This window comes from Elephantulus edwardii, unplaced genomic scaffold, assembly GCF_000299155.1.
Source record: "Elephantulus edwardii isolate Elephantulus edwardi_28Jun2011 unplaced genomic scaffold, EleEdw1.0 scaffold00325, whole genome shotgun sequence".
Taxonomy (NCBI): Eukaryota; Metazoa; Chordata; class Mammalia; order Macroscelidea; family Macroscelididae; genus Elephantulus; species Elephantulus edwardii.
Window position 1 is genome coordinate 1,425,988 of NW_006400075.1, and position 27,981 is coordinate 1,453,968.

The window sequence follows — 27,981 nt, forward strand, 5'->3', positions numbered from 1 at the left end:
ACAGCAGGGAGGGGTGTGGGTGAGCAGTGGGGACACTGCAGGGAGCGGTGTGGGTGAGCAGTGGGGGACACAGCAGGGAGGGGTGTGGGTGAGCACTGGGGTACACAGCAGGGAGGGGTGTGGGTGAGCAGTGGGGTTCACAGTAGGGAGGGGTGTGGGTGAGCACTGGGGGACACTGCAGGGAGGGGTGTGGGTGAGCACGGGGGGACACAGCAGGGAGGGATGTGGGTGAGCAGTGGGGTTCACAGCAGGGAGGGGTGTGGGTGAGCAGTGGGGTTCACAGCAGGGAGGGGTGTGGGTGAGCCCTGGGGGACACAGCAGGGAGGGGTGTGGATGAGCAGTGGGGGACACTGCAGAGAGGGGTGTGGGTGAGCAGTGGGGACACAGCAGGAAGGGGTGTGGGTGAGCAGTGGGGAACACTACAGAGAGGGGTGTGGGTGAGCAGTGGGGGACACTGCAGGGAGGAGTGTGGGTGAGCAGTGGGGACACTGCAGGGAGGGGTGTGGGTGAGCAGTGGGGACACTGCAGGTAGGGGTATGGGTGAGCAGTGGCAGACTCTGAAGGGATAGGGGTGGGTAAGCATTAGGGGACCCTGCCCGGAAGGATGTGGGTGAGTACTGGGGACCCTTCAGGGAGGGTGTAGGGGAGCATTGGCAGACTCTGCAGGGATAGGTGTGGGCAAGCGCTAGGGAACCCTGTAGGAAAGGGTGTGGGCAAGCATTGGGGGACCCTGCAGAGAGGGGTGTGAGTGAGTAGTAGGGATCCTGCAAGGAGGGATGTGGGCAAGCAGTGAGGGAACACTGAAGGGAGGGGTGTTGTTGAGCAGTAAGGGACCCTGCAGGGAAGGGTGTGGCCGAGCAGTGGAGGACCCTGCAGAGATGGGGTGTGGCTGAACATGGGGGACCCTACAGAGGAACTCCCAGACCCATTGCCCTCTGGCCCCTTTGTGAAGGTGGGTAGGTTGGGCTTCTGGGTTTCAAGGGAGTCACCAGGCTACAGCATCCCTAGACCCTCGCTTAGACTGATGTCATCTCAGTTTGGAGGCCACTTGAGCCTTGTGGTCAAAGCAGCCCAGTCCGAAGTGGCATTGGGGGTGGGGGTCAGCTGGGGGGAGCCTGTGGTTAATCAGCTGTGGCTGTAGAGCCATCTTCCCTGGAGGGCAGCTCCTGGGGGTGCTCAGCGATGCCCTTAGACATGCAGCACCAGCAGCAAGGCTGGCAGAGTTGTTACCTCCTCAGGAAGATGTGGCTTTTAGTCCACATATAATGGTGCTATCACAGGCCTGCGTCTGCTCGGCGCTTCCTGCCCATGGCCCGGACCAGGGCAGCAGCTTGGGCCATTATCCCTCATTTGGCCAGGACTGTGGGCAGCCGGGGAGTGCTGGGTGTGAAGCATGGGGAAGACTGGTCAGGCAGAGGCCACACTGAGCATGGGGGTCACCAGAAATGGAGGGCTAACAGAGAAGAATGCTTGTGCATTCCTGCCAGCAGGGGGGACACAGAGAGGACATGGAAGCCATGGACACACAGCAAGATGACTAACACTGGGGAACACTTGGGGTAGAGACACAAGATGGAGAAGTCACAGACACTGGGGGGGCATGTGGGGAGCAGGCACAGCACTGGGGGAGTGCATGAGGGGCACAGATAACTGGGGGAGCACATGTGGAGGAGGCACAGACACTAGGGTCACAGACTGGAGAGAGAGCACATGGGGTGGGGGGATATGGACACTGAGGGGGCAAATGGGGGCTGCAGACACTGGGTGGGGAGAGCACATGAGGTGGGGGTCACAGACACTGAGGGGGCACAGACACTGGGAGTCTCTAAGGGACAGGGAGGCACAGACACTCTGAGGGGCAGGTGTGGCCTGGGGCACAGAGACACTGGAAGCACAGGGCAGAGGGGATGGACATTAGAGGCCACATAATGTGGGTGACATGGACACTAGGGGCACAGGGGGTGGGAGTCACAGACACTGGGGCCAGGGGCACAGACCTGAGGGGACACATGGGGCAAGGGTTTACAGACTATGGAGCACACAGGGCTAAAGTCACAGACACTGAGGGACCACATGGGAATGGGGACATGGACACTCGAGGGCACACAGGATGGGGGACATACATACAGGGCAGGGGGAACGGACACTTGAGGGGCACACAGGGAGGCACGCAGAGCAGGAGCCATGGACACTGGGAGACATAGGCAAGGGGCACAGGCGCTATAGAGTGAATTCTGTGGACACACTCCTGGGCTTTAGAGCAGGAACTGCAATGCATTGAGGAGAACCTGTGGTCTCTGCACCCCACCTTTCCCATCTCCCTCATAGTCCCAGTCTACTCCCTGTGGACACTGGGTACACATGGGCCCCGACATGTGTGCACACCCCCTAAGGAAGTGAGGGGGCTTTATCCAGAAATTAGCCTTGCTCTCTGGAAGGTGGCATCAGGATTGGTGTCTCCGTCCCTGGAGTCCTGTTCAGAAGTCGTGCATAGAGCAGACTGGAAGCCCAGAGCCCAGTAAGCAGATAAGCTGCCTCCCCCTCAGGAGATCCCGGCTTAGCCCAGCTGGGCAACACTTTCATGACCTTGGCCAGCCGTGTCCCTCCCTGCCTGCAGCACTGGCAGTGCTGAGGAGGAGGGCCTAGCACAGGTGGGAGCTTGGCCCTAGACAGTGCACTCACAGGGAATGGCTAGCATATGCAAGTGGCCCCTGCCTCAGGAGCAGCCTGGCCCAACTGAGACCCCTGGACCCCTCCCAGCTGTCTATGCACAGAGAGGCATGAGATGAGAGCCAGGGGATAGAGGAATGGCCACTTGGACAGTGTAGATTCAAGCAAGATGGGGGGGCAGCACAGGGGTGGGCAGTCTCAAGAGGAGAGCCAAGCATGAGCGTTCACTGACCCAGTCTGTTCTGTGTAGCTTTGTCCCCTACTCCCAAACCTTATCCACACAGCTGCTTGAAATCTCTGGACAGTCGAGTGTGGGCACCTGCCCGCTGGAGGCAGGGCTGACACCCGAAGCCTCTGACCTGTCTGTCCCTCACAGGCCCCTGCAAGGCTGCAGCATGTCCTGGCTATTTGCTTGCTTCCCTCACCAGCACCCAGTTCCTGCTCTTCTGTGGTCATTTAACCAAAGATTATGGTGCCAACATCAGCAGATTTACCCATGTGCCATTGGTCAGCATAGTACTGGTGGTTCCAGCTATTGTCAGGTTTACTTTTAGAGATCTGGTCCAGCCCATGTTGTGGTGAGGGTGGGATTACTGAGAACCCAGCCCAACTCCTCAAAGCCCCTCAGTACCACCAGGCCACCTCCATCCCCTGGCTAGTACCTCTTCTCCTACCTATGGTTGTTGTTATTGTTGTTATGTGCCGTCGAGTCGCCTGCGACTCATAGCAACCCTATGCACAACAGCCCTAAACTCCACTCTGTCCTGTGCCAATCGCACCGTCTCCGACACTCCCATCCCAATTATCCCAGTCACTGAATCAATCCACCTTACAGAGGGCCTTCCTCTCCTGCGCTGTCCCTCCACCCTCCCAAGCATGATGTCCCTCTCCAAGGACTGGTCTCTCCTCACAACATGTCCAAAGTATGTTAGACAGAGCCTCAGAATCCTTGCCTCCAAGGAGCCACCCAGTTTAACCCTTTCCAGGACAAATCTGTTTGTTTTCCTAGCAGTCCATGATATTCTCAGTACTCTTCTCCAGCACCACAGCTCAAAGGCATCAATTCTCCTTCTATCCTCCTTGGTCATTGTCCAACTCTCTGATGCATAACAAGTGATTGGGAAGACCAAAATGGGGAACATCAAATTATGAATGTACCCATACTAGACATATGTGAAGCTGTACACAAATACACAGTTGTGCACACACCCTAGTACACACTGTAACCCCACTACAGACGTGTGTGCAAGTGTACCTGAGTGCACACACCCTAGTATACACTGTACCACATTATAAACGTGCAGCTGTACTTGAGTACATACACCCCAGTACACACTGTACCACATTATAGACGTGCAGCTGTACATGAGTACACACACTCTGCCCACACTGCAGACGTGTGTGCACCTGTGTGCTCAGGCAGATTTATGTGTCTGACACATATATCCAGACACATGCTCTCAGTCATGTATGCCACCCCATGTGTGCAGACACACTGTGAACCCATGGATGCACATAGACACATACTCAGGTATGTAAGTGAACCCATGTGTGCAAACCCTGCATACAGACATGTATGTGAACCTATGCACACAAGCAGCCGTGTTTGTGGCTCTCTGAGCACAGATATGTATGAAGTCTGCACACATACACGTATCTGGACCCATGTGTATGGACATGTATATGGACCCATGTGCATGCAGAATCTTTAGGGGATATACCCACACTTGATCCTATAGTAGACCCGTGAGTATGTGGATGTGTGAATGCAGACATGTGAATATAAGCAGATTTGTGCCTGCCAACATGTATGCAGACCTGTGCATATGCATACATACAGTACTGCAAGCAAACGTGTATTGCCCTCTGTGTGCAGGCCCAATACTGGACATAGACACATTGGCTGACCTGTATGTGCAAATCCACAATAGTGGACCCAGACATATATGCTGACCTGTCTGTGCAGACACAATACTGGATATGGAAACATACACTGACCTGTGCTTATAGGCACACAATACTGAACACAGACACATCCACCAACCTGTGCAGACACTATACTGAACGCAGACATGTACACCAATCTGTATGTGCAGGCGCACAGTACTGGACGCAGACATGTACACTGAACTGTGCAGGCAGGCACGTGTACCATCCTGTGAGTGCAGACACACAGTACTAGATGCCAGCATGTGCATAGATCAGCTTGCCCAACTGCAGACACAGCACAGCCTCAGACTCCCCACGGCCATTATCTGAACACAACACAGCCATGTACTGTTGCACATCCATGTTTGTGCACATGTACCTAAAATCTTGCAGTGGCCTCTGCTGTCTTGAAGAGCCAGGCCCCATCTGAACCCCACATCCCTGCCCCCTGGTCAGCATCTACATATCCTCTCTCTGGTCTCCTACATGGTAACAACATTTACTGGCATGACAGTTGCTCCATCTGTACTAGAGTGTCATTGTCAGATTTGTCATGGGCCGCCGCCTCTGAACATCCCACCACCCTTCACAGGGCACAGTGTCCCATAGTACTTTGTCCACACACTGTTTAACTTCTAAGCCTTGGTCTCTGTCTCTCTTATTGCCTGCTCTAGATGTTGTGATATCCATTGCTGACTAATGCTTTCACAGCCTCTTTTGGCCCCTCCTTGGGGCTCTCTTGATCTGTGGGCCTGCCCTCTCTGCTCTTTCTCTATTTTATGTTAATTTCAGCATGGCTGAATGGTGCTGTAGCAGCATCCACTGGTCGAGTCTGGGAACAATGTGGTCTCCAGCTGGCCCTCAACCCAAGGAAGCAGCTTTCAGGGTTCATCCCAGATGGGACATCCCCAAGGAACTAACTGGCTGGAGCCTGGTAGGAGGCAGAGCCCTGTGGTCAGAATGGAGGGAGCTGTCCATCCTGGGCAACAGCTTTCAGGGTTTGTCCTGGATTGGGCACTCTTGAGAGGTCCAGGAGCCTGATAGCAAGTGCAGGCTGGGGGACAGCCACACCAGTATGGCCCCACCTGCTTGGTTCTGGAAGGCGGCATGCCATTTCCTGTGAAGGATGCCACAGTTTCTTGGGAGAAAAAACTGTTAGCAGCATACAGACCAAGGGAAGAGTGTGGGACAGGCCCCACCAGATGTGGATAGGGGCAAGTTGACCTATGTAGGATGGGTCCAGGGGTGTGCAGTGCTGTTTGTGGCCAGGGAGTGTGGGTCAGGGTCTCTAAGAGGAATCCAGCATCCAGCTGGGCCCAGCTGTGAGAGCAGCCAAAACAAAAGACATAGGCAGGGGAGGCTACCCCACCGGGGAAGCCAGCACCTCTGCCCATAGCCAGTGTGGGGACAAGGTGACACTATGACCCCTGAGGACAGGGTATATCCCTGAGGTTTGGAGCAAGCAGAGGCTAGTTGGCTAGAGGTGCTGAATGTGCCTCCAGGGGGAGCAGTAGCCTGGGCTCCAGCAGCCTGCCTGGAGGCCACAAGGTGGGCTCTGGTCTCAGACAGCAGGCAGATCAGGGGCTGAAGGCAGCAGGATCAGGTGCAAGCTGGGGAACAAGGCAAGGAAGGTTTAGTTTGTCACTTTGACCTCCCCAGGTAAGCCAGAGCTGAGCCCAAAGATGCACTTCCCAGCTGCAGGGTGGAGGGAACACATGTGCCCTGAGGGGACTGACCAGACTGAGAAGCTGATGAGCACTGCAGACTAATTCGCTACTACTCCTGGAGCACTCAGGGCTCCATCCCACCTGACCACCTGCTGACCAGACCACCTCCACCCACCACCCTGATCCCTGGTCACCCACAGTGTCTCATATTCCCATGTCTCCACCCAGCTCTGATCTCTCCCAGGCAGGAAGGCAAGGTCCAGAGGGCCTCAGTGAGCCAGACCCACTAGAAATGGAGTGGATGGGCCATTGGTCCACCAAGGCCAGGCTCTGCCTAGAATGGTGCTCCCCGGTCATCCATCATGGCCAGGCCACACCCAGGCCCTGCCTAGAGTGGTACTCTCCAGGCATCCACCATGGCCAGACCACACCTAGAATGGTGCTTTCCAGTCGTCCACTGTGACTGAGCTCCCCTAGAATGATGCTCACAGAAGTGTCCCTTAGATAGAGAAGCACACAGGAATCCCCAGAATGCTACATTAGGCACACAACCCTGGAAACTAAGGCATGGTAACGGTGCAGCCATCAGTGCGGGTGCTGCAGTGGTCTCCCACCCCTCTGTGTGTCCAGCTCAGCAGGACTCCCGTGGGCTTCTTGGACTCCTGTTCTCAGTGAGAGTGGAGCTGTTTGGGCCTTGGGCCCACTGCTACCTGCAAATCTGGCTTCAGGTCAGCTCAGCAAGGGCTGGGAGGCAGCAGAATTGGCCACAATGCTTGTCCCAGAAAGCAGCTGCCCCAGCCCTACCCTGTTGTTACCCTTTTTCATATCTGTATCTGCTCCTGGTAGGTGGTGGCCAGATGTACAGCCTCTCGACGGAGCAGCCCACGGTGGCCAACCCTTCAACTCTGATGAGCAGTGTCCCCACAGCAATAGTAGAGACACCCTGACCCTGGAGCCCATCACTGACCCGGAGCCGAACAGCAGAGACATCTCAATTCTGGAGGCTCCAATGCACGTAAGTGGACAGTGGACAGCCTCCCACCACTGATCAGACCACACAGCAGAGGCACCCAGACCCTGGAAACCCCATCACTGACCTGGAGCCAAACGGCAGACACCTCAACTCCAGGGGTCCCAGCACACCTAAGTGGACAGTAGATGGCCTTCTGCCACTAACCAGACCACACAGCAGAGACACCCCAACCCTGAAGGCCCAGCCGCTGACCTGGAGCCACACGGCAGAGACACACCGACCCTAGAGCCCTGCTGCTGACGTGGAGCTGAACAGCAGAGACCTCTCAACCCTGGAGGCCCCAGCACACCTAAGTGGACGGCAAACAGCCTCCCGCCACTGACTAGAGCCACACAACAGACACCCCGACCTGGAGGCTATCCCACTGACCTGGAGCCCCACAGTCTCCCACTGCTGAGCCAGAGCTGCTCGGTTGGAGGGCAGCGGGCTGTGTCTGGGATGGCCATACCCGCTGGGGCCCCCTCACAGCACCAGAGGCTACAGTGTGGTGGCCGGCCTGTGCCCCCCAGCAGGTACTGAGCACAGGGTGGCCACTCAGCATCGTGTCGCAGCACCAACAGGCAGAGCGGCGTGAGGACAGGGCTCAGCTGAGCACGGTGGCCGGCCACCTCGGACCATGGGATGCCGGCAGAGCTCCGAGGAGAAGGAGGCAGCGCGGCGTTCCCGGCGCATTGATCGCCACCTGCGCTCCGAGAGCCAGCGGCAACGACGCGAGATCAAGCTGCTGCTCCTGGGCACCAGCAACTCTGGCAAGAGCACGATCGTTAAGCAGATGAAGATCATCCACAGTGGGGGCTTCAACCTGGAGGCCTGCAGGGAGTACCGGCCCCTCATCATTTACAACGCCATCGACTCCCTCACCCGCATCACCCGTGCTCTGGCTGCCCTGCGCATTGACTTCCACAACCCAGACCGCGCCTACGATGCTGTGCAGCTCTTTGCGCTCACGGGACCAGCTGAGAGCAAAGGCGAGATCACACCCGAACTGCTGGGCGTCATGCGGCGGCTGTGGGCCGACCCCGGTGCGCAGGCCTGCTTCGGCCGCTCCAGCGAGTACCACCTGGAGGACAATGCGGCCTACTACCTGAACGACCTGGAGCGCATCGCCGCGCCCGACTACATCCCCACGGTGGAGGACATCCTGCGCTCACGCGACATGACCACAGGCATTGTGGAGAACAAGTTCACCTTCAAGGAGCTGACCTTCAAGATGGTGGACGTGGGCGGCCAGCGCTCAGAGCGTAAGAAGTGGATCCACTGCTTCGAGGGCGTGACTGCCATCATCTTCTGCGTGGAGCTCAGTGGCTATGACCTGAAGCTCTACGAGGACAACCAGACGGTAGGTACCCCGCTGCACCCCCATGCTGACTCAGTGGTGGTGGAGAGAGCACAGAGTTGCAGGTGGACTGTGGTTCCGGGTAGCAGGGTGGGTCTCCTGTGTGGATGCAGCCCCACATGGACAGATGTAGGCAGTGTCCCCCTTAAGAGGGAATGGGCCAGCTCCTGGTGATTACTGTGCCCCAGACTCCACACAGGGTAGATGCATGCTGTGGTCTCAGCCTTGGTTGAGTGGGCAGCAGATGGAGGTATAGACTGCCAACCTTTTACAGGACACCTCAAGCCTGTGTGCAGCCAGCTCCCTGGTCCAAGGAGAGCAGGCCAGTGAACTGGAAACACAGGAAGGGCCAATCACTGAGGGTGAGCCTCTTCTGATGTGGAGTCCAGAGGTAGGGTCCCTGGGCTACAGCAGCCAGGAATGGTGTCCACTGAGGAGGAAGAAGAGCTGATGCCATGAGGACAGAAGCCAGTGGGTGGGTTTGGTGATTCCATCATGGGTGATAGGTGAGCCCAGGTCCAGCAGTGACCGGTCCAATTGGTGACTCTCCAAGTCCTCAGAGACCCAACTGGCCCTCAGTCCAGGGCGGTAGGAGCAGAGGCTAGCACTGGAGACTGGTGCTGAAGCAGCAGAGACCAGGACCCATACCCAGGGCTGCCAGGGCCTTCTTGTAGCAGGGCCACTCACCTCCACCCCCTCCTGGATGCTCAATGCTCAGGGGCCAGGCGGGCTCACAGGCAGATCTGGCAGCCAGGCTTGTGCCCTCCACCCTAACTCTGTGGCTAGGAGGAGATGGCCGTTCACCAGAAAAGGAAATGACTCTTCTGGAACACGCCAGTAAGGCTGCATAGTCACTAGATTCCAGATGGTGACCTTTCACTCTTTACAGTGAGATCAGCCTGTGATTCCTGAGGCCACCAGACAGCTCCTCCAGCTGCTGCTGCGGGTGTGAGCATAGGCAAGGCTGAGGACAGGCTGCTGTGCCCAGTGGGCACCATGCTGGCTGAGGAGCCTGGGGTGGAAACCCTGAAGGGGGGGGCTCCACTAGGTGGGACAGGATAGTCCAAGCTCCTGCTGGTCATCCCTGTCCCATAGTCCTCCCCTTACCCCACACTGTCCTCCCCCGACCCCACACTGCCTCCTCCATTGCCTCACAGTCCTCGGCACCCCACATTTTACCCCATACACACTCTCCTCCCCTGCATGCCACACTGTTCTCCCCACACTATCCTCCCCATACCCCACACTGTCAACCCTGCACCATATGGTTCTCCCTAACACCTCACACTTCCCCCTACACCTTCCACGATCCTCTTCCCCCAGCCCACTATCTACTCCTCTACCCTATACTGTCCTCCCTGTACCCCACACTGTCACCCCTACACCACATGGTTCTCCCTAATAACTTAGACATCCCCCTACACCTTCCACGATCCTCCTCTCCCAGCCCAAACTGTCTACTCCTTCACCCCATACTGTCCTCTCCTGTACCCCCCAATCTCCCCTGCTGTGTCACAGTCCTCCCCCATGCCCCACACTATTTCCCCACACACACCCTAGACTGTCTCTGCTACAGTCCCACACTGTTCCCTCTCTGCACCCCACATTGTCCTCCCCAACATCCCACACTGTCTCACCAAGCACCCCAGTCTTTCCCCACCCCACACTGTCCTTCCTAGCACCTCACACTGTCTCACACACACCCCCCACAGCCTCCCCCATCCCACCCTGTCCTTCCCCACACCCCACACTGTCCACCCCACACTGTCTCCACCTGCATCCAGTACTGTCTCACCCTTGCCCCACACTGTCCTCCCCCATACCCCACACTTTCCACTCCCATACCCCACATTGTCTCACACTGTCTTCCCCCACACCCCACACATAACCAGCACTGTCTCCCCCTGACAGCCCACAGTGTCCCCTCCATTTTGTTCCCCGATACTTTCCACACTGTTCTCCCCTGCCTCACAGTCTTTCCCGCTGCCCCACAATATCTCCCCCTATCCTACACTGTCTTTCCCTACACACGGTCTCCCCGCTGCCGCACAGTCTTCCCACACACACTGTCCTCCCTCCATCCTATACTGTCCTCCCCAACTATACACTCCCACTCTGCACTGTCCTCCCCCACCCCACACTGTTCTCCCCTTGCTCTATACTGCCCTCCCCCACTGTACTACTCTTTCATCCCATAGTCCTCCCCTACCCTACTCTTTTCTCCCCCCGCCCCACATTGTCTTTCCCCACCCCGCTGCACCATTCCGTCATCTGCCCAGCTGAGGAAAGTATCAAGACCCAGGCAGGTTCCAGGACCAAGAGGAGAGACATTGGTCAGAGCAGGTCTGCTGCCTTGATGTCTCAGCAGGAATCCATATGCCCACGGCCATGTACCACAGTGCTCTCTGGGCTGAGGAGTCACATGACCAGCCACAATGCTGCCCTTATGTGATGGCTGAGCTGTTTCCATATTTTTGCCAGGCTGTCCCCACATGACAACCAGGCTATCCCCATGTGATGGCTGATCTGTCTCTGTGTTATGGCCAAGCTGTCCCCACATGATAGCAGGGCTGTCCCCGTCTGATGACCGGGCTGTCCCTCTCTTACAATGGGGCTGTCCCCATGTGACATCCAGGCTGACCCCCTGTAACGATGGGGTTACAGCAGGGATGTCCTCATATTATGGCAGAGCCACACTGCCTACCTGTGCTGCCTGTGGGCCTAGACAGGGCTGACCAGAGCCCTGTGCTGGTAGGCAGAGAAGGAACTGCCAAATACTGCAGTTAAGGCTTCATGTGGCAGTCATAGCTTCATCATCACAAGTTCTGCGCAGCCATCCTCCAAGGTGTACAGGGCCAATGTGGCCACACATGGGTGCCTCTTGGTCATTCAGCGTCCTGCTCCCGCCCCACCAACCCATGGTCAAAATACGTGGAGATTCACCCCAGGGATGTGCCCTTCAGCAGGGTCTCAGGCAGCCATTGCTCCGCAGCCCACCTCTTTGGTCATCTCTTCCTGGTCCTGTGGTCACCTCTGTCCAGCCCTGCCTTCACATTTCCTGAGCCCTGCACTCACCCCTGGCCAGCCCTGCACTCACCTCTGCCCAATCCTGTGGTCATCACTACTCAGCCCAGCAGTCACCTCTGCCCAGCCCAGCAATCACCTCTGCCCAAGCTTGCGGTCACCTTTGCCCAAGCCTGTGGTCACCTCTGCCCAGCCCTGTGTTCACCTTTGCCCACCCAGTGCTCACTTTTGCCCATCCCTGTGGTTATCTCTGCTCATCCTTGCTTACCCAGGCTGTATGGGGGTTCAGTAGATGTTTGTGGAAGGGGCACAATGAGAGCCCAGTTCTAGATTCCTGACTTGAAGGTGCAGGATACTAGCCTCCCAGGGAGTGTGTGGGGCACTGAGTCTAACAGGGTTATGGTTCCCTATACCAGACTTCTGTCTCTCCACTCCTGGAGGACATGAAGCCCACACAGGTCACTGTCAGGAACAGCTTTCTCTGACCTTCTGAGGCCAAGGCTGTTTGTCACCCATCCCCAGGCAGCAGCTCCTGGCCTTGGGCTGCCCCATCACATTATGCTGTTAGGTGCTGGGGAATGTGCTGTAGTGTGGGCATGTCACATCCATTTGAGCCTAACACTGCCCATCCTGCCCCGTTCTTGGGGTGGTTGTCTGCCTTTGTGTCAGTTATTCTCAGCGAAACTCTTCTCTCTGTTGAACTTACCAAATGACTGAGCTTGCTGGTGATGCATCTGAAAGGAGAGAATTGTGTTCTTGCCACACTTGCTTCCAAGGAGCACTTGTTCTTTGCCCCAACATGCCACTTCTTCTGTCCTCCTTTCTCAGTGGATGCTTATTCTCACCAGGACAGACATCAGCAGCACTGATGTTGTATGCATTTATGTCCATCTGGTTTCTGTTTTAGAAATTTGATGAGTTTTGTGGCATCTTGTCAGGAAGAGTTATCCTCAGTGGGAGTGACCATAAGGATGGACAGACATTGGACAAGCCCTTAGCCCCTACTAGCTGGTGACTGAGTGTTTGTAAGCAAGCCACAGTGAGTCCTGAGTGCTAGCTGCAGCTATACTCCAGTCCCTGCCTGTCCCCTGGGAGATGACTGGCCAGGAGGGTGCCACGCTCTCTCAGCCTCGGCCGCCTGCACAGAGGATGTAGCCCAGTTCTACCCTCACTACTGGAGTGGGCCTTTTCCTCCCTATCTGAGGGAGCAGCCCTCATTCTATTCACAGGGGGGGGAAATAAAAAAACAAAATACAAAACTTTATAATGCCTGGTGTGTGTGGCCGGATCCACGGGCAGGTGCTATGCTTCTTCCTGGATGACAGGAAGGACCAGATGCAGACTGTGAAGTCACTGGTCCTGGCCCAAAGGAGCCACAAGCCCTCCCCTGCTCCAACTGGTAGGACAAGAAAGTTGGGGGAAGCTTTGTTAGTAACAGAGCCTGAAAAATTTTTTTGTACCCTGCAGGATTGTCCTGACCATGAAGCTGTGAGACTGGGACTGTGAGACTGGGTGGGTTGTAAGGACTGTGTGACTACGTGAGGGCTGTGAAGGCTCTGAAAGCTGTATGGGCCATGTGGATTGTGTGGACTGTGTGAGATCTGTGAGGACTGTAGGGACTGTGTGGACTATGAGGGCTATGGAGATTGTATTGGCTATGTCGACTTTGTGGGCTGTGAGAACTCTGGGGCTGTGCTGTGAAGGATGACTGAGGGCTATGAGACTGAGGGCAGTGTAGGCTATGGGGATTGTGAGGCTGGGGGGCTGTGTGGACTGTGTGATGGCTGGACTGTGAGCTCTGGGGTCTGTGTAGACTATATGGACTGGGTAGACTCTGTGAGGACTGTGGGGGATGTGTGGACTGAACGAGCTGTGGGGACTGTATGGACTGTGTGAGGGGTGTGGGGGCTTGTGAGCTGTAAGGACTGTTTGGACTATGGACACTATGAGGACTGTACAGGCTGTGGAGTCTATGTGAACTTTCTGGGCTGTGTGGGCTGTGAGGGTTGTGAGAACTGTGGGGGGATGTGAAAGCTGTGGATTGTGAGGGGTATGAGACTTTGAGCGCTATGTGGGCTGTAAGAGTTTGGAGACTGTGAGGACTATATGGACTTTATGGCCCATGAGAATTGTGAGGGCTGAAGGATCTGTGAAGGCTGTATGGACTGTTGGAATGTGAGAGATGTGGGGACTGTAGCGACTGAGGGCTGTGGAGGCTGTGTGGACTGTATAGGCTATGAGGGCTCTGTGGGCTAAGAGGGCTATAGGTGCTGTGTGGACTCTCTGGGTTGTAAGGACTGTGGGCTGTGAGAACTATGAGAGATATGAGAACTGGTGGTTGTGGGCTGTGGGAGCTGTGTGGGCAGTGAGGTCTGTGGTGACTGGGCTGTGAGGACTGTGATGACTGTATGGGTTGTGAGGGTTTGGGGATTGAGAGGACTGTGTGAGCTGTGAGGACTTTATGGGCCATGAGAACTGTGAGGGTTGTAGGAACTGTGTGGGCTCGGAGAATTGTGAGGGCTGCAAAGACTGGAGATTGTGAGGACTGAGGGTGGTGGGGTCTGTGTAGACTGTGTGAGTGCTATGGGGACTGTGGGGACTCTATGGGCTGAGAAGTCTTTGAGGGTTGTGGAGGCTATGAGGACTGTGAAAAATGTGAGAGCTGTGAAAACTGGGAGCTCTGGGAGTTGTGTAGGTCGTGGGGACTGTGGGGACTGTGAAGGCTATATGAGGGCTGTGTGAGCTGTGAGGACTGTGTGGGCTGAGAACTCTGGGGAATGTGAGGGCTGTGGGGGCTGAGACTGCTGTGTGGGATTGGAGGGCTGTGTGGATTATGAGGGTTGGGGACTGGGGTTTATGTGTGTTGTGTGGACTTTATGGGCCATGAGAACTGTGAGGGTTGTAGGAGCTGTGTGGGCTCTGAGAATTGTGAGGGCTGTGACTGTGGAGTTCGTGAGGACTATTGGATGTGAAGGATGTGGGAACTGGGGTAGTGGTGAGGGCTGTGGGAGCTGTGTGGATTCTCTGGGCTTTGGGGGCTGTGAGGGCTCTGTGTGCTGTGAGAACTATGAGAGCTGTGGGGACTATATGGGCTCTGAGGACTCTGTGGGTCATGAGGGCTATGTGGGCTGAGAACTATGTGAGCTGTGGAGACTGTATGGGTTCTGGGGACTCTGTGGGTCATGAGGGCTATGTGGGCTGAGAACTATGTGAGCTGTGGAGACTGTATGGGTTCTGGGGACTCTGGGTCATGAGGGCTGTGTGGGCTGTGAGAGCTGTGGAAGGTGTGAGGGCCTTGGGGGCTGTGTGTGCTGTGAAGGTTGTGGGGGCTGTGAAAGCTATGGCTTATGAGAACTATGTGGGCTTTGAGGACTGTGGAGGCTATATGAGAGCTGTGAGGGCTGTGAAGGCTATATGAGGGCTGTAAGAACTGAGAGCTGTAGGGGCTGTGAGGACTGTGTGAGCTGTGAGGGCTATGGGGATGTGAGAATGGTGGGGCTGTGTGGACGCTCTAGGCTGTGAAGGCTGAGAGCTGTGTGGGCTGTGAGGGCTGTTGGAGCTGTGAGGGCTGTGGGAGTTATGTGTTCTCTGGGGGTTGTGTGGAATGTTGAGGGATATGTGGGCTCTGAGAGTTATAGAGACTGAGGGCTGTGGGAGTTGTCTGTGCTCTGTGGGCTGTGTGGTCTGTGAGGGCTATGGGGGCTGTGAGTGCTGTGAGAACTATGGAGGCTTTGTGGGCCTTGAGGGTTTGGAGACTGTGAGGGCTATAGGAGCTGTGTGGACTGTGGGTGTTGTGAGGGATGTGGGGAGTGTGAGGGATGTGGGGCCCTGTGTGGACTATATAGGTTGTGGGTTTTGTGTGGACAGTGGGTGTTGTGTGGGCTGTAGGTGCTGTGGGGGCTATGTGAGCTATGGAGGCTGTAGGTACTGTGCGGTGCTGTGTGGGTTGTATGGGCTGCAAGTGTTGTGTAGATGCTATATGGGCCATGGGGGCTCTGGGAATTATGGGAGCTGTGGATGCTCTGTGTGGACTATATGGGCTGTGAGTCTTTTGTGGACAGTGGGCGTTGTTGGGGCTGTAGGAACTTTGAAGCTTGTGGGTCAGGAATTCATGTGAGCTGTGTGGTCATGTTAGCCCCAGGGCCATATGGCTGTGGGGGTGCTGTGTGTGCTATGGATACATGTGGTGAAGGGGACTCAGAGGATGTGGGATTGTGACAGTCCATGAACTAACTGTGAGTGTTGTGAGGGCCATGGGTACATGTGATTTGTGACCATGGAAGACATGGAGACATGTGGTCTTTAGGCCATGGGGAACATGGGGCCATGTGGTCTAGGAGCCATGGGGGACAGAGAGGTCATATAGTCTGTGAGCCAGAGGGAACACAGAATCCAAGTCATCTGTGGACATGGGGTCATGGGGGACCCAAAGACCATGTGGTCTGGGGGCCGTAGGGGCTATGTGGGACACAGGGGCCATATCATCTGTGAGCATGGGCTGTGGGGGACATAGGGGCCATGTGGTCTGAAGGCCATGGAGCATTGTGTCTGAAACATTTGCAGTGGGGACTGGGTGACCACAGAAACCAACTGGGGCATGAGCAGCAAGATGTGAGAATCACATGGATACAAGGCCACTGACAACAGCAGGACCAGCTGCTGCTTGGGATGAGGTAAGATGCCCATACAGACACACATGGGTGCTCAGAGGTGTGGGTCACACACCTTGCTGTGGCGGTGCTGGGGCAGTAGCCAAATCTGTGACTATCGTGTGGTTCCCCTGCACGTGTAATTCTGGGTAACAGTGACACACCACCCAGTCTCCGTGACTGCGAGAAGGGCAGCCCTCAACTCTGCAGGCCATGTGGATTCACTCCTTTCTTGAGCTCCTTAGCTCTGCTATGCACACATCAGCACAGGCTGGCGATAAGACACAGATTAGTAATGTTTTAGAGAATCTGTGTAACCCAAGAATTTTGCAATATCACATGAAGACTCCAGGTAGAGTGAGAGCCCTGTAGGCCAACCTGGAGTGAAGGGAATAGGGACGCCCACTGGGCTGGCCCACAACTGATCCAGACAGCCGAGAGGACACACTGAAGACCATGAAGGGTTGAGGGGACCCACAGAGCACAGAGGTTCCTACCTGAGATGCTTCTGTGATGATCAGACACTTCTTCTTACTGAGGGCCTCTGAAGGTATTTATGGGGGAGGAGCTTTCAGCCTGGTGAGTTCTTCCCATGTGGGGAACCCCAAGATTAGCCAACACAGTAACTGAAGAGGACCCCCTACACTGAGGGAAAGTGAAACCTAGACTTGAACCATGCTTTGTTCAGACAACAGCATCTTGGCCTACTTATAGGGTTCACACTGAACATAAGTATTCCGGGATTACCATTCTCAATGTTAGCCAAAATTTGTTATGATCTACACAGTTAAATGCCTTTGCATTGTCAATAAAACACAACTAGACATCTTTCTAGTAATCTCTGTTCTCAGCCAAGATCATCTAACATCAGTAATGATACATCCCTGGTGCCACAGCCTCTTAGAATCCAGCCTGAATTTCTGAAAGGTCCCTATTTCTATTTTTTTTATATTCTTCAGCAAGATTTTACTTGTATGTGTTACTAAACATATTGTTTTATAATTTCCACATTCTGTTGGGTCACTTTTTTTAGAATGGGAAAAATAGGGATCTCTTCCAGCCAATTGGGCAGATAGCTGTCTTCCAATTTTCTTGGACTATGTGACTATGTTAGTGAGCAAAACCAAGGCTGCATCTGTTTGTTGAAACAAGTCAGTTGTTACTCCATCCATTTCTTGGGCCTTATTTTCTTGCCAGTGCCTTCAGTGCAGCTCGAACTTCTTCCTTCATTACTATTAGTTCTTGATCATATGCTGCTTTCTGAAAGGGTTGAGTGCCAGCCAGTTCTGTTTGGTCCAGTGATTTTATATATTCCTTCAATCTTATTTTGCTGCTTCCTGAATCATGTACTATTTTGCCCATAGAATCCTTCAGTGTTGCAGCTCAAACCTTGAATTTATTCTTCAGTTCTTTCAGCTTGGAAAACTCATTCTGGTTTTGTGGCATTAAGGGGCTGCTTACATATAGGTAGCCATTTAATTTAGCAGTGTCAGATCTCAACACACACACACACACACACACACACACACACACAAATGAGAAAATAAGATAGTTTATTTGTAGCCACAGTATAAAAGAGTACATTACTACTCATAAAAACACCAGCAGGGAGGGAACTTTATGGGAAAACGCAGGATTCTAGGGTTGGAGTTCCATGGGGAGGGACAGTCACCATCTAGATCTCAAGATGAGACAGAGGCATGAAACAGCAAGATGAGGTGGCATGATGAGGCGGCAGCACCCTGTCTCTGTAGAAGCCCCTTAGGAACTGTGTCCAAACATAGATGGCTTGGGGTCAAATAGCCTACGTGTTTTAGCTACAGATGCCTATGGATCTGGCTAGGATCCCAAGGCCACGTCCCTGATGTATCAGTCCAGTCGGCTTCAGACAGATAGCCAGTGTTCTAGAACAGAGTGTGTAGTCTTGAGATAAGGAGTGGACGTAAGAACTCGAGAAACTCAAGTAGTTATTCCCACAGGTTTTCTAACTCCTAAGTCTTGGCACATTTTGTTAAAATATTTTGCTTTGTCATCTAAGCTGCCCTTCTATTCCATTCTCTTATTTCATCATTTCTCTTGCTTTAGTTTTTCTATACTGAAGAACAAGTTCCAGAGTCTTCTGACATCTGTTTTGGTCTTTTCTTCTTTTCCTGATTTTTTAGTAACCTTTTCCTTTCTTCATGCATGATTTCTTCCCATAACTCGTCTTGTCTTTGGCCATTAGTCTTTAATGCATCAAATCTATTCCTGTGGCACCTTTTAAATTCTGATGTGCTGAACTCAAGGTTAGGGAGCTCAGGTGGCCTAGTGGTGGGGGGTTGCACTGCCAACTGGAAGACGTGGTTAAAATCTAACTGCTCCCCTGGAGAGACGAGCAGTTCTCTGTGTGATTTACAGCCTCTAAAAACTCACTTGAGGGTCAGCTATGGGTCACTTGCAACTGAATTTCACATAACAATAATCATTAAGGTCATACTTTGGCTCTTGTGGACTTATTCCATTTTCTTAAGCTTCAGATTGAACTTCTGTATCAGCCCTGTTCTGACTGCTGATACTAAGCTGCTCCACCATTTTTTCCACAGATGTCGTTGATCTGATTCCAGTGTATTCTGTCAACTGAATTTCATGTGTGTAGTCATTGCTTTTGTTTTTTAAAATAGATAATTGCAATTGATAACTGACAGTACAAAATTCTATCATGTGATCTCTAGCCCTGTTTCTGTCACCAAGGCCTTATTTCTAACTGCCAGTCCCGTTTCCACCTTCTATATATAAAAGCCACTAATTATTATGAAGAAATCTTGATTGCATGTTCAAACAACTTCAGGCTGCAGAAGGTGGGAGGAGTGCTCCATTTCTTTGTCTTTGGCTTTAGTTGTTGGTGCATCAACTTCAGTAATAGTCATATTAACAGGTGTTCATGTGCGTGGATATTACCCTATCTACTTCAGGGTAGATCTTGAAATGTTCTTTCTCTTTTTTTCTTTTTCATGATGAAAGCAACACCATTCCCCTTCAACTGTCATTCACAGCACAGCTCATATGATTCTCTGATTCAGAACAGCCAGTTCCAGTCCATCTCAGCTCACTGTGCCTAGGATATTGACTTTTTTGCATCTCATCACATTTTTCACAACTTCCAGTTTTCCTATACGCGTGCTTCATACTTTACATGTTACAGTTAGAATCGGATGTTTGCGGTTGTTTCTCATATTGCGTTTTGTTCCATCAGTAAGTGAAGGCCCCTCACTGGCCAGGAGCTCTGCCCTAGTCTCAGCAGAGCTCCAGACAAAGTAGCCGAGAAGCAAGACTGGCTCTCTGCCTCTGAGAAGCCCTGAGTGCTGAGGGAACATTACCCAACAACACTGTGGGATGTTGAGCCCCTCGAGTTGGCAGTACTCAGGGCACAATGGGGAACAGCCACCTCTGAGAGACTGTGTGAGGACACACCATGTACTTCTGGCCTGGCCGACATTGTGGGGGACACGGAGGCTAGGGTGCCGAGGACAGGCAATCACAGGGCAAGAGGACAACCCAGATGCCAGGAGGCAAAGTTCATCCTTAATGGCCTCCAGGTGTTTACTAACCCTAAGAGGGACTCCAACTACTCCTTTCCAAAATTCAGGCAGCACCCCCTTGCTGTTTGAGTCCCCTCAGCCTCTCTCTGCCCATGGAGTCCCGAGGATCAGCAGAAGGGACTGGGGCAGGGTGCCTTAGCCAGGCATCTCAGCTTGGGGCAGGAAGTGTCCAGTGCTGAGACAGGGAGCTGCACTGGCAGCAGCCTATGTCTTAATAAACAGCCTCTCCCTGCAGTTGTCGCTGGGCACAGGGACAGTCCCTGTCTTGTCTGTCAGTGGCTCAGTTATAAGGACAAGGCCCCAGCCCAGTGTACCTTAAAGATTTCACAGGCAGGTCTGGGAGGTGTTGGGGCATGTCATATGGTACAAAGGTCAGATAGTGGAAGCATGGACAGTTAGTGATGGAGCCCATGGACAGCACTAGGAGGTGACAGGGCATGCTGGATGGTATGCGGAGCAGGGCGAGGTGTCTGCAAAGCCAGCTGATCCACAGCACATTGCTAATCTTTCTGGGGTACTTGCTAATATCCACTCACTAGGCGGGACCAAGGGGCAAGACTCTTTGCCAGGGGGCCTCTGGAAGGACAGAGATCAGTGTGCATCAATCACAGAGCAGAGCGAACCCCTCATGGTGACCCAGGCTGATCACTGTGCTGACACATAAGGACAAGTAGTGACACTAGTTCTCGTGGAATGGAACTGGATGACCCAGCAGTGTGGACACCTTCCTATGGACAGGAGCCAGGCTGGTGAGAGTTTAGCAAGGCCCCACCTCCCTGGCATTCAGACAGACAGACAGACAGAACTACCACACAGAATAGGAGAGCGCAGGGCCCAGCAGAGGGTGGGAGGAAGGGGTTAAGGTGGTGACTAATCCCTCTCGGTTGGTCAGGGTTAGCCTGGAGCTGACCAGCCACAGAAACACCACAACAAGCCCATTTGAGCGTAAAGGACAGCAGGCAGTGGTCGAATGAGGGGAGGGAGCAACGCGGCTGGGTGGAGAGAGGATGTATCGGTGTGGACTGCAGACACCGGGAAGGATGCGCTGGCAGGACACTGTACAAGGGGAGGACGTAAGTGTTGGCTGCAGACACCAGGCAGGACATGGCCGGGAGCCCTGGGAGGATACTGACCACGGACAAGGCATGCTAAAATATGGGCTGTAGAAGCTGGGAGGATGTGGCCATCAAGCCCTGGGAGGACGTGCTGGGAGGATGGTGATCATGGGCTGTGCACTGGGCTCACTCATTTGGCCACTTGTGAATCTGGTCCCAGTGAGAGAAATAAGTCAACAGATCAGACCCTAGAGTGACCTGGCCCTCCACTGGCCCAGGCGTGTCCTGATGATCCATGCGGTCACTCACTGCCTCCTCTTGAAGATGTGGCTCCTGTGTCCACACTCCACAGACAGTTATTCCTCGTTTGTCCCCCTCCCCTAACTTGCCTGGAATGCTACTGGACCTCTACCTTACTGGACAGTTGGTGTGAAAATGACCTGGTTCCCTATCTGCGAGCCAGAAAAGTGCTCTGGGGATGACAGGATCTACAGGGACCAAGTGTCCCCCCAGGGACCGCAGGAAGGACTGGAGGATAGGGCTATGAGTAACCAATGCCCGTCCAGGGACAACAACAAGGGTAGGAAGCAGATCTGGGAGCACCCTCAGTGTGGTTCTGAGCATAACAGGAACAAGTCAGAATACTAGGACCAGATCATGAAGTAGGAGCAGGGGACAGGGTCACAGTAGCATGGGGTGTACAACATAGAGGCACCTTGGTAGAATGGTGGGTGGAGAGGCAAAGGGCTGGGACCTTGGCCTGTGTCTGCTGTGGAGACCTTCCAGGATGGACCCTACAGACAGCAGGATCCATCAGCCCCTTATGCAAAGGAGACTTGTGCATCTGCACTGGCCCCTGGGACCCCAAGCAGCCCCCCATGTGCTCAGTAGCAGCTGTCCCCTGGGGAAGCTGGGCAAGGCCTTGAGCTAGTACCCCTTAGAGATGGTCTGGAGAGGCCTAGCCTGTTGGTACCACCTCTTCCAGGCTCGGGGCACTGTCCCTCTTCCACACTTTCTGGGTCTTCACCTTAGGAGCCATCAGCCAGGGCCCCCACCCCAAGAAGCACTCCCTCCCTTGAGGAAGCCCTTAGCTTCTATGGAGCACAGGAAGGGGGCCTGTCCTGTTACCACCCCTGTTCTGGTCTGGGGCAGCTTTTCCCTGGACAGGCCTGCTCTCCACAGTGCAGCTATCCTCTGAAGGCTCCACTGCCCTCACAGCCACCTCCCCTAGACACCTCTGGAGACCAGGAGCTGTTCCTCCAAGTGACTGATGGATGAGCACAGCTCTGTCCCCATGCCATAGCAGTCACAGACCCTCAGGACCCTGCCCCTCCCCAGGCCCTGCATACCCTCTGCATATTGGTCTCTGGGAAATCACTGACCTGCCCAAATAATGAAATGTTCAGACTGCTCTTTGGATGCACAGGCAGGCAGATCATCACTCAGGTTCCACACGCCCATCCCTGAACACAGAGTTCCAACCCCTCAACTCTGAGCACAGAGTTCCAGTCCCCTACCCTGCCCCTGAGCACAGAACTGCTCCCAAGTATGGGGCTCGGGATGGATGCAGCACATGGGCCTACCCTGCAGCCCTGTCCCTCCCCATGCTGATGCGGTGCCTGCACCCTGACCTGCAGAGCCACTTCTGTCACCCTAGTGTCACCCCAGTGTGGCACTGAGATGCCAACTGCTAGCACCCTGTAGACAGAGTGTCATATAGACACATCACCTTGCCACCCCTAGGGACCATGCTTAGACCCCATTACAGGCCACGTAGACCCAGTGTCACACAGGTACATCACTCCAGCACAGGCACATTACCCCCCAACACGGGTTTCCATAACAGAGGCACATCACCCCAGCACGGGTTCCTATAACACAGGCATGTGACCACTCAACACAGGCACATTGAACCCCAACACAAGCACGTCACTCCAACATGAGTTCCCCTAATACACGCACATAACCCACCAACACAGGCACGTAACCCCAGACATAGGTACATCGCCCCTAATAGAGGCATGTCACTCTGATAGAGGCACATTACCCCCAATACAGGTACATCACCCCAACATAGGCCCATCACCCCCAACATGGGCATACCACCCAGCAGGTGTTCCCATAACACAGACACGTAATACTCCAACACAGGAATGTAACCCCAGACACAGGCACATCACCGCAATACAGGCATGTTACCCCTGCCATGAATATATCACCCCAACACAGGCTTGTTACCCCCAGATACAGGTACCCCCCCAACACAGCCATGTCACCTCTGCCACCCCAGGGACTGTGCTTCATTCCATCCCATTACAGTTGGAATTGTTGCTATGGTGGGGACAGTGGGATTGGGAACCAGAGAAAAGCAGTGTGGCTGTGGGGTGCCCTGGGCCCCTACTAACCAATAGCAGCCTCAGCATAGCAGACGCTGCTCCCCGACTGCTCCCTCGTCACAGGATGGGTCTCCAAGCGTGCTGCCCATCTTGTTAGCCCATCTTTGGAGGGCCTCTCTTGTTTTTGTCATTCTTCCCACATTCCCAGGAACCGAGTCTCAGTCTCACCACCCTGCTGCTGAGGGGTGATCCAGTTGTGGTCCTTGGAAGACTGATTGCTTGTTCTTCTGACAATCCACAGGACATAGATTTTTTCACTCGCACAAACGTTTCAACACCAATTCTGTCTTTATTCATTGCCCAACTTGCACATGCATATAAAGCATTTGGTCAAGTACACCTTAGTCCTCAAGGTGACATGTTTACTCTTGCAGTCCTTTTAAAAAGAGGCCTTTAAAAGCAGACTCTTCACTTCAGTATGCCGTTTGATTACTTGACTGCTACTTCCATGGATGTTGATTATGGTTGCAAGTAGAAAGAAATCAGTCTCTTCTGTCAACTAACATCATCATTTTCTTCAATGCTTACATGATGTTTATTGACCTATTTGTGATGATTTTCACTTTCTTTATGTCTAAGTGTAATCCATATTGATGCCTTATCCTTGTGTGTTGTTATTGTTGTTAGGTGCCTTCAAGTCGCATACGACCCATAGCAATCTGAACCCTGTGCTACTACCCTGCACATCCTTCTTACCTGACACACACGTGAGCCCATTGCTACAGTCACTGTGTCAGTCCATCTCAATGAGTCTTCCTCTCCCATCAGTCACCCTCCACATTTCCAAGCATAATTTTTCTTTCTAAGGAATAGCCTCTCCCAACTTTATCCAAAATATATCTTTCTGTTCTCTTGGCAGACCATGGGATATTCCGTACTCTCCTCCAACACCACATCTCAGGGCAGCAATTATTCTTCTGTCATCCTTAGTTATTGTCCAGCTCTCAGATGAGCAGGTTATTGTAAAAACTATGGCTTGATTAGGTGCACCTTAATCTTTAAACTGAATCCATTGCTCTTTGGGACTTTTAGAGACCACCTTTAGCATGATTAACTTTAAAAACTCATCATTACTCTGATGCTTGTTAGGTGTTATTGAGTGGAGCATGACCCATAGTGACCCTATGAACAAGAGATCTGAACCCTGTCCTATCCTGTACCATCCTCATAATCTCTGACGCACTAGATCCCACTGCTGCAGTCATTGTGTCAATCCATCTAGTAGAGGGTCTTCCTCTCTCCTCCATCTCTCCCCTTCTTGAAGTACAACATTCCTCTCTTAAGAAATAGCCTCTCTGTGTAGATGTTCATTGAAATAAAAAAAAATCATAAAAAATTTTAGAAAGAAATTTAAAAAATAAAGAAAAGAAAATAAATAGCCTCTCCTAACAACATTCTTAAGTATGTGAGACAAAGCTTTATCATCTTTGCCTCCAACTCTGGTTGCACCTTGTCCAAGACATACATGTTTGTTCTTTTGAAAGTCCATAAGATATTCATCACCCTCCTCCAGCATCAATTCTTTTGCTGTCATCCTTAGTCATTGTCCAACAGTATAGTAAGTGATTAAAAAGACTGTGGCCTAAATCAGGTGCACCCTAGTACTCAGACTAATATCATTGCTTGTTAGTAATTTTGACAAGTCCCTGGTTGCAGACTTTCCTAGACTGCTGGCACTAAGTGTATTGATTATGGACCCAAGTAAGATGAAGTTATTGACAGTTTCAGGCTTTTCTGTATTTATCATGATGATTTATCACGATGTTGTCCAGTGGTGAGAATTTTGGGGTTTTTTATTTAATCCATATGGAAGGCGATATTCTTTGCATCAAGTGCTTCAAGTCCTCCTCACATTCAGCTAGCAAGGTTGTGTCATCTGAATAATGCAGGTTATTGATGAGTTTTTCTCTGCTCTTGATGCCATATTCTTCTTCATAGATTCCAGCTACTTGAATAATTTGCTTAGTTTATAGATGGAATAGGAATGGCAACAGGATACAACCCTGACACCCAGCTTCCTTGATTTAAAGCATGTAGTGTTCCCTTGCTGTGTTTACACGACAGCTTCTTAATCTATCCATAGGTCTTACATGAGCACAATTAAGTGTTCTGGAATTCCCAATCTTTCAATGGTAGCCATATTTTATTTTATTTTTTATGATCTGCACAGTCAAATGTCTTTGCATAGTCAGTAAAGTGCAAAGAGACATTCTTCTAGTATTCTCTGCTTTCAGCCAGGATCTAACATCAACAATGGTATGATCTTTGTAAGATCTCTAAAACATATTAAAGAAAGGCTGGGCTCCAAGTGGTGGACTTGGTCCATGTGCCGTAGTTGTGGTATTGGAGGAGAAGGAACAGTTGTACCCTGTGGTGGTGCTGGTTCTGGTATTGGTAGGGGTGGAGGAGAAGATGGAGCCATGCCCAGTGGTGGTGGTGGTAGTTGAGGAGGAGGAGGAGAAGATGGAGCCATGCATGGTAGGTAGTGGTAGAGGTGGAAGAGGTGGAGGTGGTGGTAGAAGTGGAGGTGGAGGTGGGTGCAGCTGGTGGTAGTGGTGGAGGTGGTGGTGGAAGTGGAGGTGGGGATAGGGATGATGGGGATGGTGGTGGAGGTGGTGGTAGAAGTGGAGGTAGGGATGGTGTTGGAGGTGGTGGTAGAGGTGGAGGTGCTGATGGTGGAAGTGGAGGTGGTGGTGGTGGTGGAAGTGATAATGGAGGTGGTATTGGAGGTGGATGTAGTGGTGGAGATGTTTTTGGAGGTGGAGGTGAAGATGATGGTAAAAGTGGAGGCGGTGGTGGTGGAGAAGATGGAGGTGGTGTTTGTGATGGAGATGGAGGTAGCGGTAGTGGTGGTGGAGGTGGAGGAGGTAGTAGAGGTGGTGGTTGTGGAGGTGGTAATGGAGATGGAGGTGATAGAGGTGATGGTGCAGGTGGACGTGGTCTTGGAGGTAGGGTTGTAGAGGTGGTGATGGAGAAAGGTGTTGAAGGGGTGGGGGTGGGGGTGAATGAGGAGCTGGAAAGTGGTGGAGATGGATGTGATGGGGGAGGTAGTTGTAGAGGTGGTGGTAATGGAGACAGATAGAGGTGGTAGTGGAGAGATGGTAGTATAAGTGGAGGTGGAGGTGGTGATGGAGATAGAGGTGGTGGTGGAGGTAGTTATAGATGTACAGGTGGTTGTGGTGGTGGACATGGACCTGGTGGAGGTGGTTGTAGAGGTGATGGTGGTGGAGGTGGAAGTGGTGGTAGAAATGGAGGTGGTGGTTGTGGTGGAGATGGCTATAGAGGTGGAGGTGATGGTAGAGGTGGTGGTGATGGTGGAGGTAGAGATTGTCCTGGAAGTGGAGGTAGAGGTGGAGATGAAGGTCATGGTGGAGGTGGTTGTAGTGGTGGAAGTAGTAGTGGAGGTGGAGATGGAGGTGGTGGTAATGACAGAGGTACACAAGTTGATGACTGACGTTTGTGTGTGCACAAGGTCACTGAGGCTGGGAAACCAGAGACATGTCAACCCCAGGGTGTAATCATTGATGGCCATGTCCTGGATGGGAGGGACTACAAAAGCTAGGTGTGATTATATCATGATCCCTGTACCCAAGGGGAATGGCCATAACAACCAGGTGTGACCACAGCATGATGACTTCATGGGTATGGGCAGTTACAGCCTCATCCTAGATGTGAGGGACCATGACAGCCAGGTGTGACCACTATGACCTAAGGGGTGATTAGTAATGGCCAAGTCTATGAAGGGAGTGACTGACAGCCACATGTGACCACAGCATGATGACATTGGGGATGTGGTTGGTCCCACGTCCCTGACAGGAGTTACTGTGACAGTGAGAAGTGCCTACAGCATGATGACCTTAGGGATGTGGTCAGCCCCCGGTCCCTGGGCAGCCTCTGCCAGTGTGTCTCACTGTGAGGAGGACTGACTAAACAGGAGGCGGCCAGGCTGTGTCCGGCCTGTCTAGCACAGCCTTTTCTCCCACATACTTGGTATGGCCCTCTGGCCTGTCTTACACAGCCCTTTCTTCTACACACTCAGTGTGGCCCTCTGGCCTGTCTAGAACACCCATTTCTCCCTACAGAGCCGGATGGCTGAGAGTCTGCGCCTCTTTGACTCCATCTGCAACAACAACTGGTTCATCAATACCTCACTCATCCTTTTCCTCAACAAGAAGGACCTGCTGGCTGAGAAGATCCGGCGCATCCCACTCACCGTCTGCTTCCCCGACTACCGTGGCCAGAACACCTACGAGGAGGCGGCCGTGTACATCCAGCGGCAGTTCGAAGACCTGAACCGCAACAAAGAGACCAAGGAGATCTACTCCCACTTCACCTGTGCCACTGACACCAGCAACATCCAGTTCGTGTTCGACGCAGTAACCGATGTCATCATCCAGAATAACCTCAAGTACATCGGCCTGTGCTGAGGCCCAGTCTGCGAGCCCTGGACGGTCACGGCCTCCTCGGCCCCACCTGCCCACAGACCTGACTGCAGCCAGGACGCCGGGTAGGTGGGTACACATGCACATGTACACACGCGCACACACACTCGGAGGCGTTCTCAGCACTGCTGAAGACTTGGGAACCATCCTCAAGCCCGCCTGCCCACTCACTCTGCCTTCCAAGCCGGCCCCCCAGCACAGA

General features: G+C 53.1%; 2 protein-coding genes across 2 annotated transcripts in view; one reads left to right on the top strand and one right to left on the bottom strand.

Annotated features, from left to right (window-relative positions):
- The window catches only part of RTDR1 (rhabdoid tumor deletion region gene 1), a 66,327-nt gene that overhangs the window by 21,793 nt on the left and 16,553 nt on the right, over window positions 1–27,981 (bottom strand). The window lies entirely within an intron of this gene.
- Window positions 7,893–27,766, top strand: GNAZ (guanine nucleotide binding protein (G protein), alpha z polypeptide). The gene is made up of 2 exons (XM_006901406.1): window positions 7,893–8,638; window positions 27,420–27,766. Exons 1-2 carry the CDS (start codon window positions 7,916–7,918, stop codon window positions 27,762–27,764), a joined length of 1,068 nt encoding a protein of 355 aa, XP_006901468.1. The 5' UTR covers window positions 7,893–7,915; the 3' UTR covers window positions 27,765–27,766.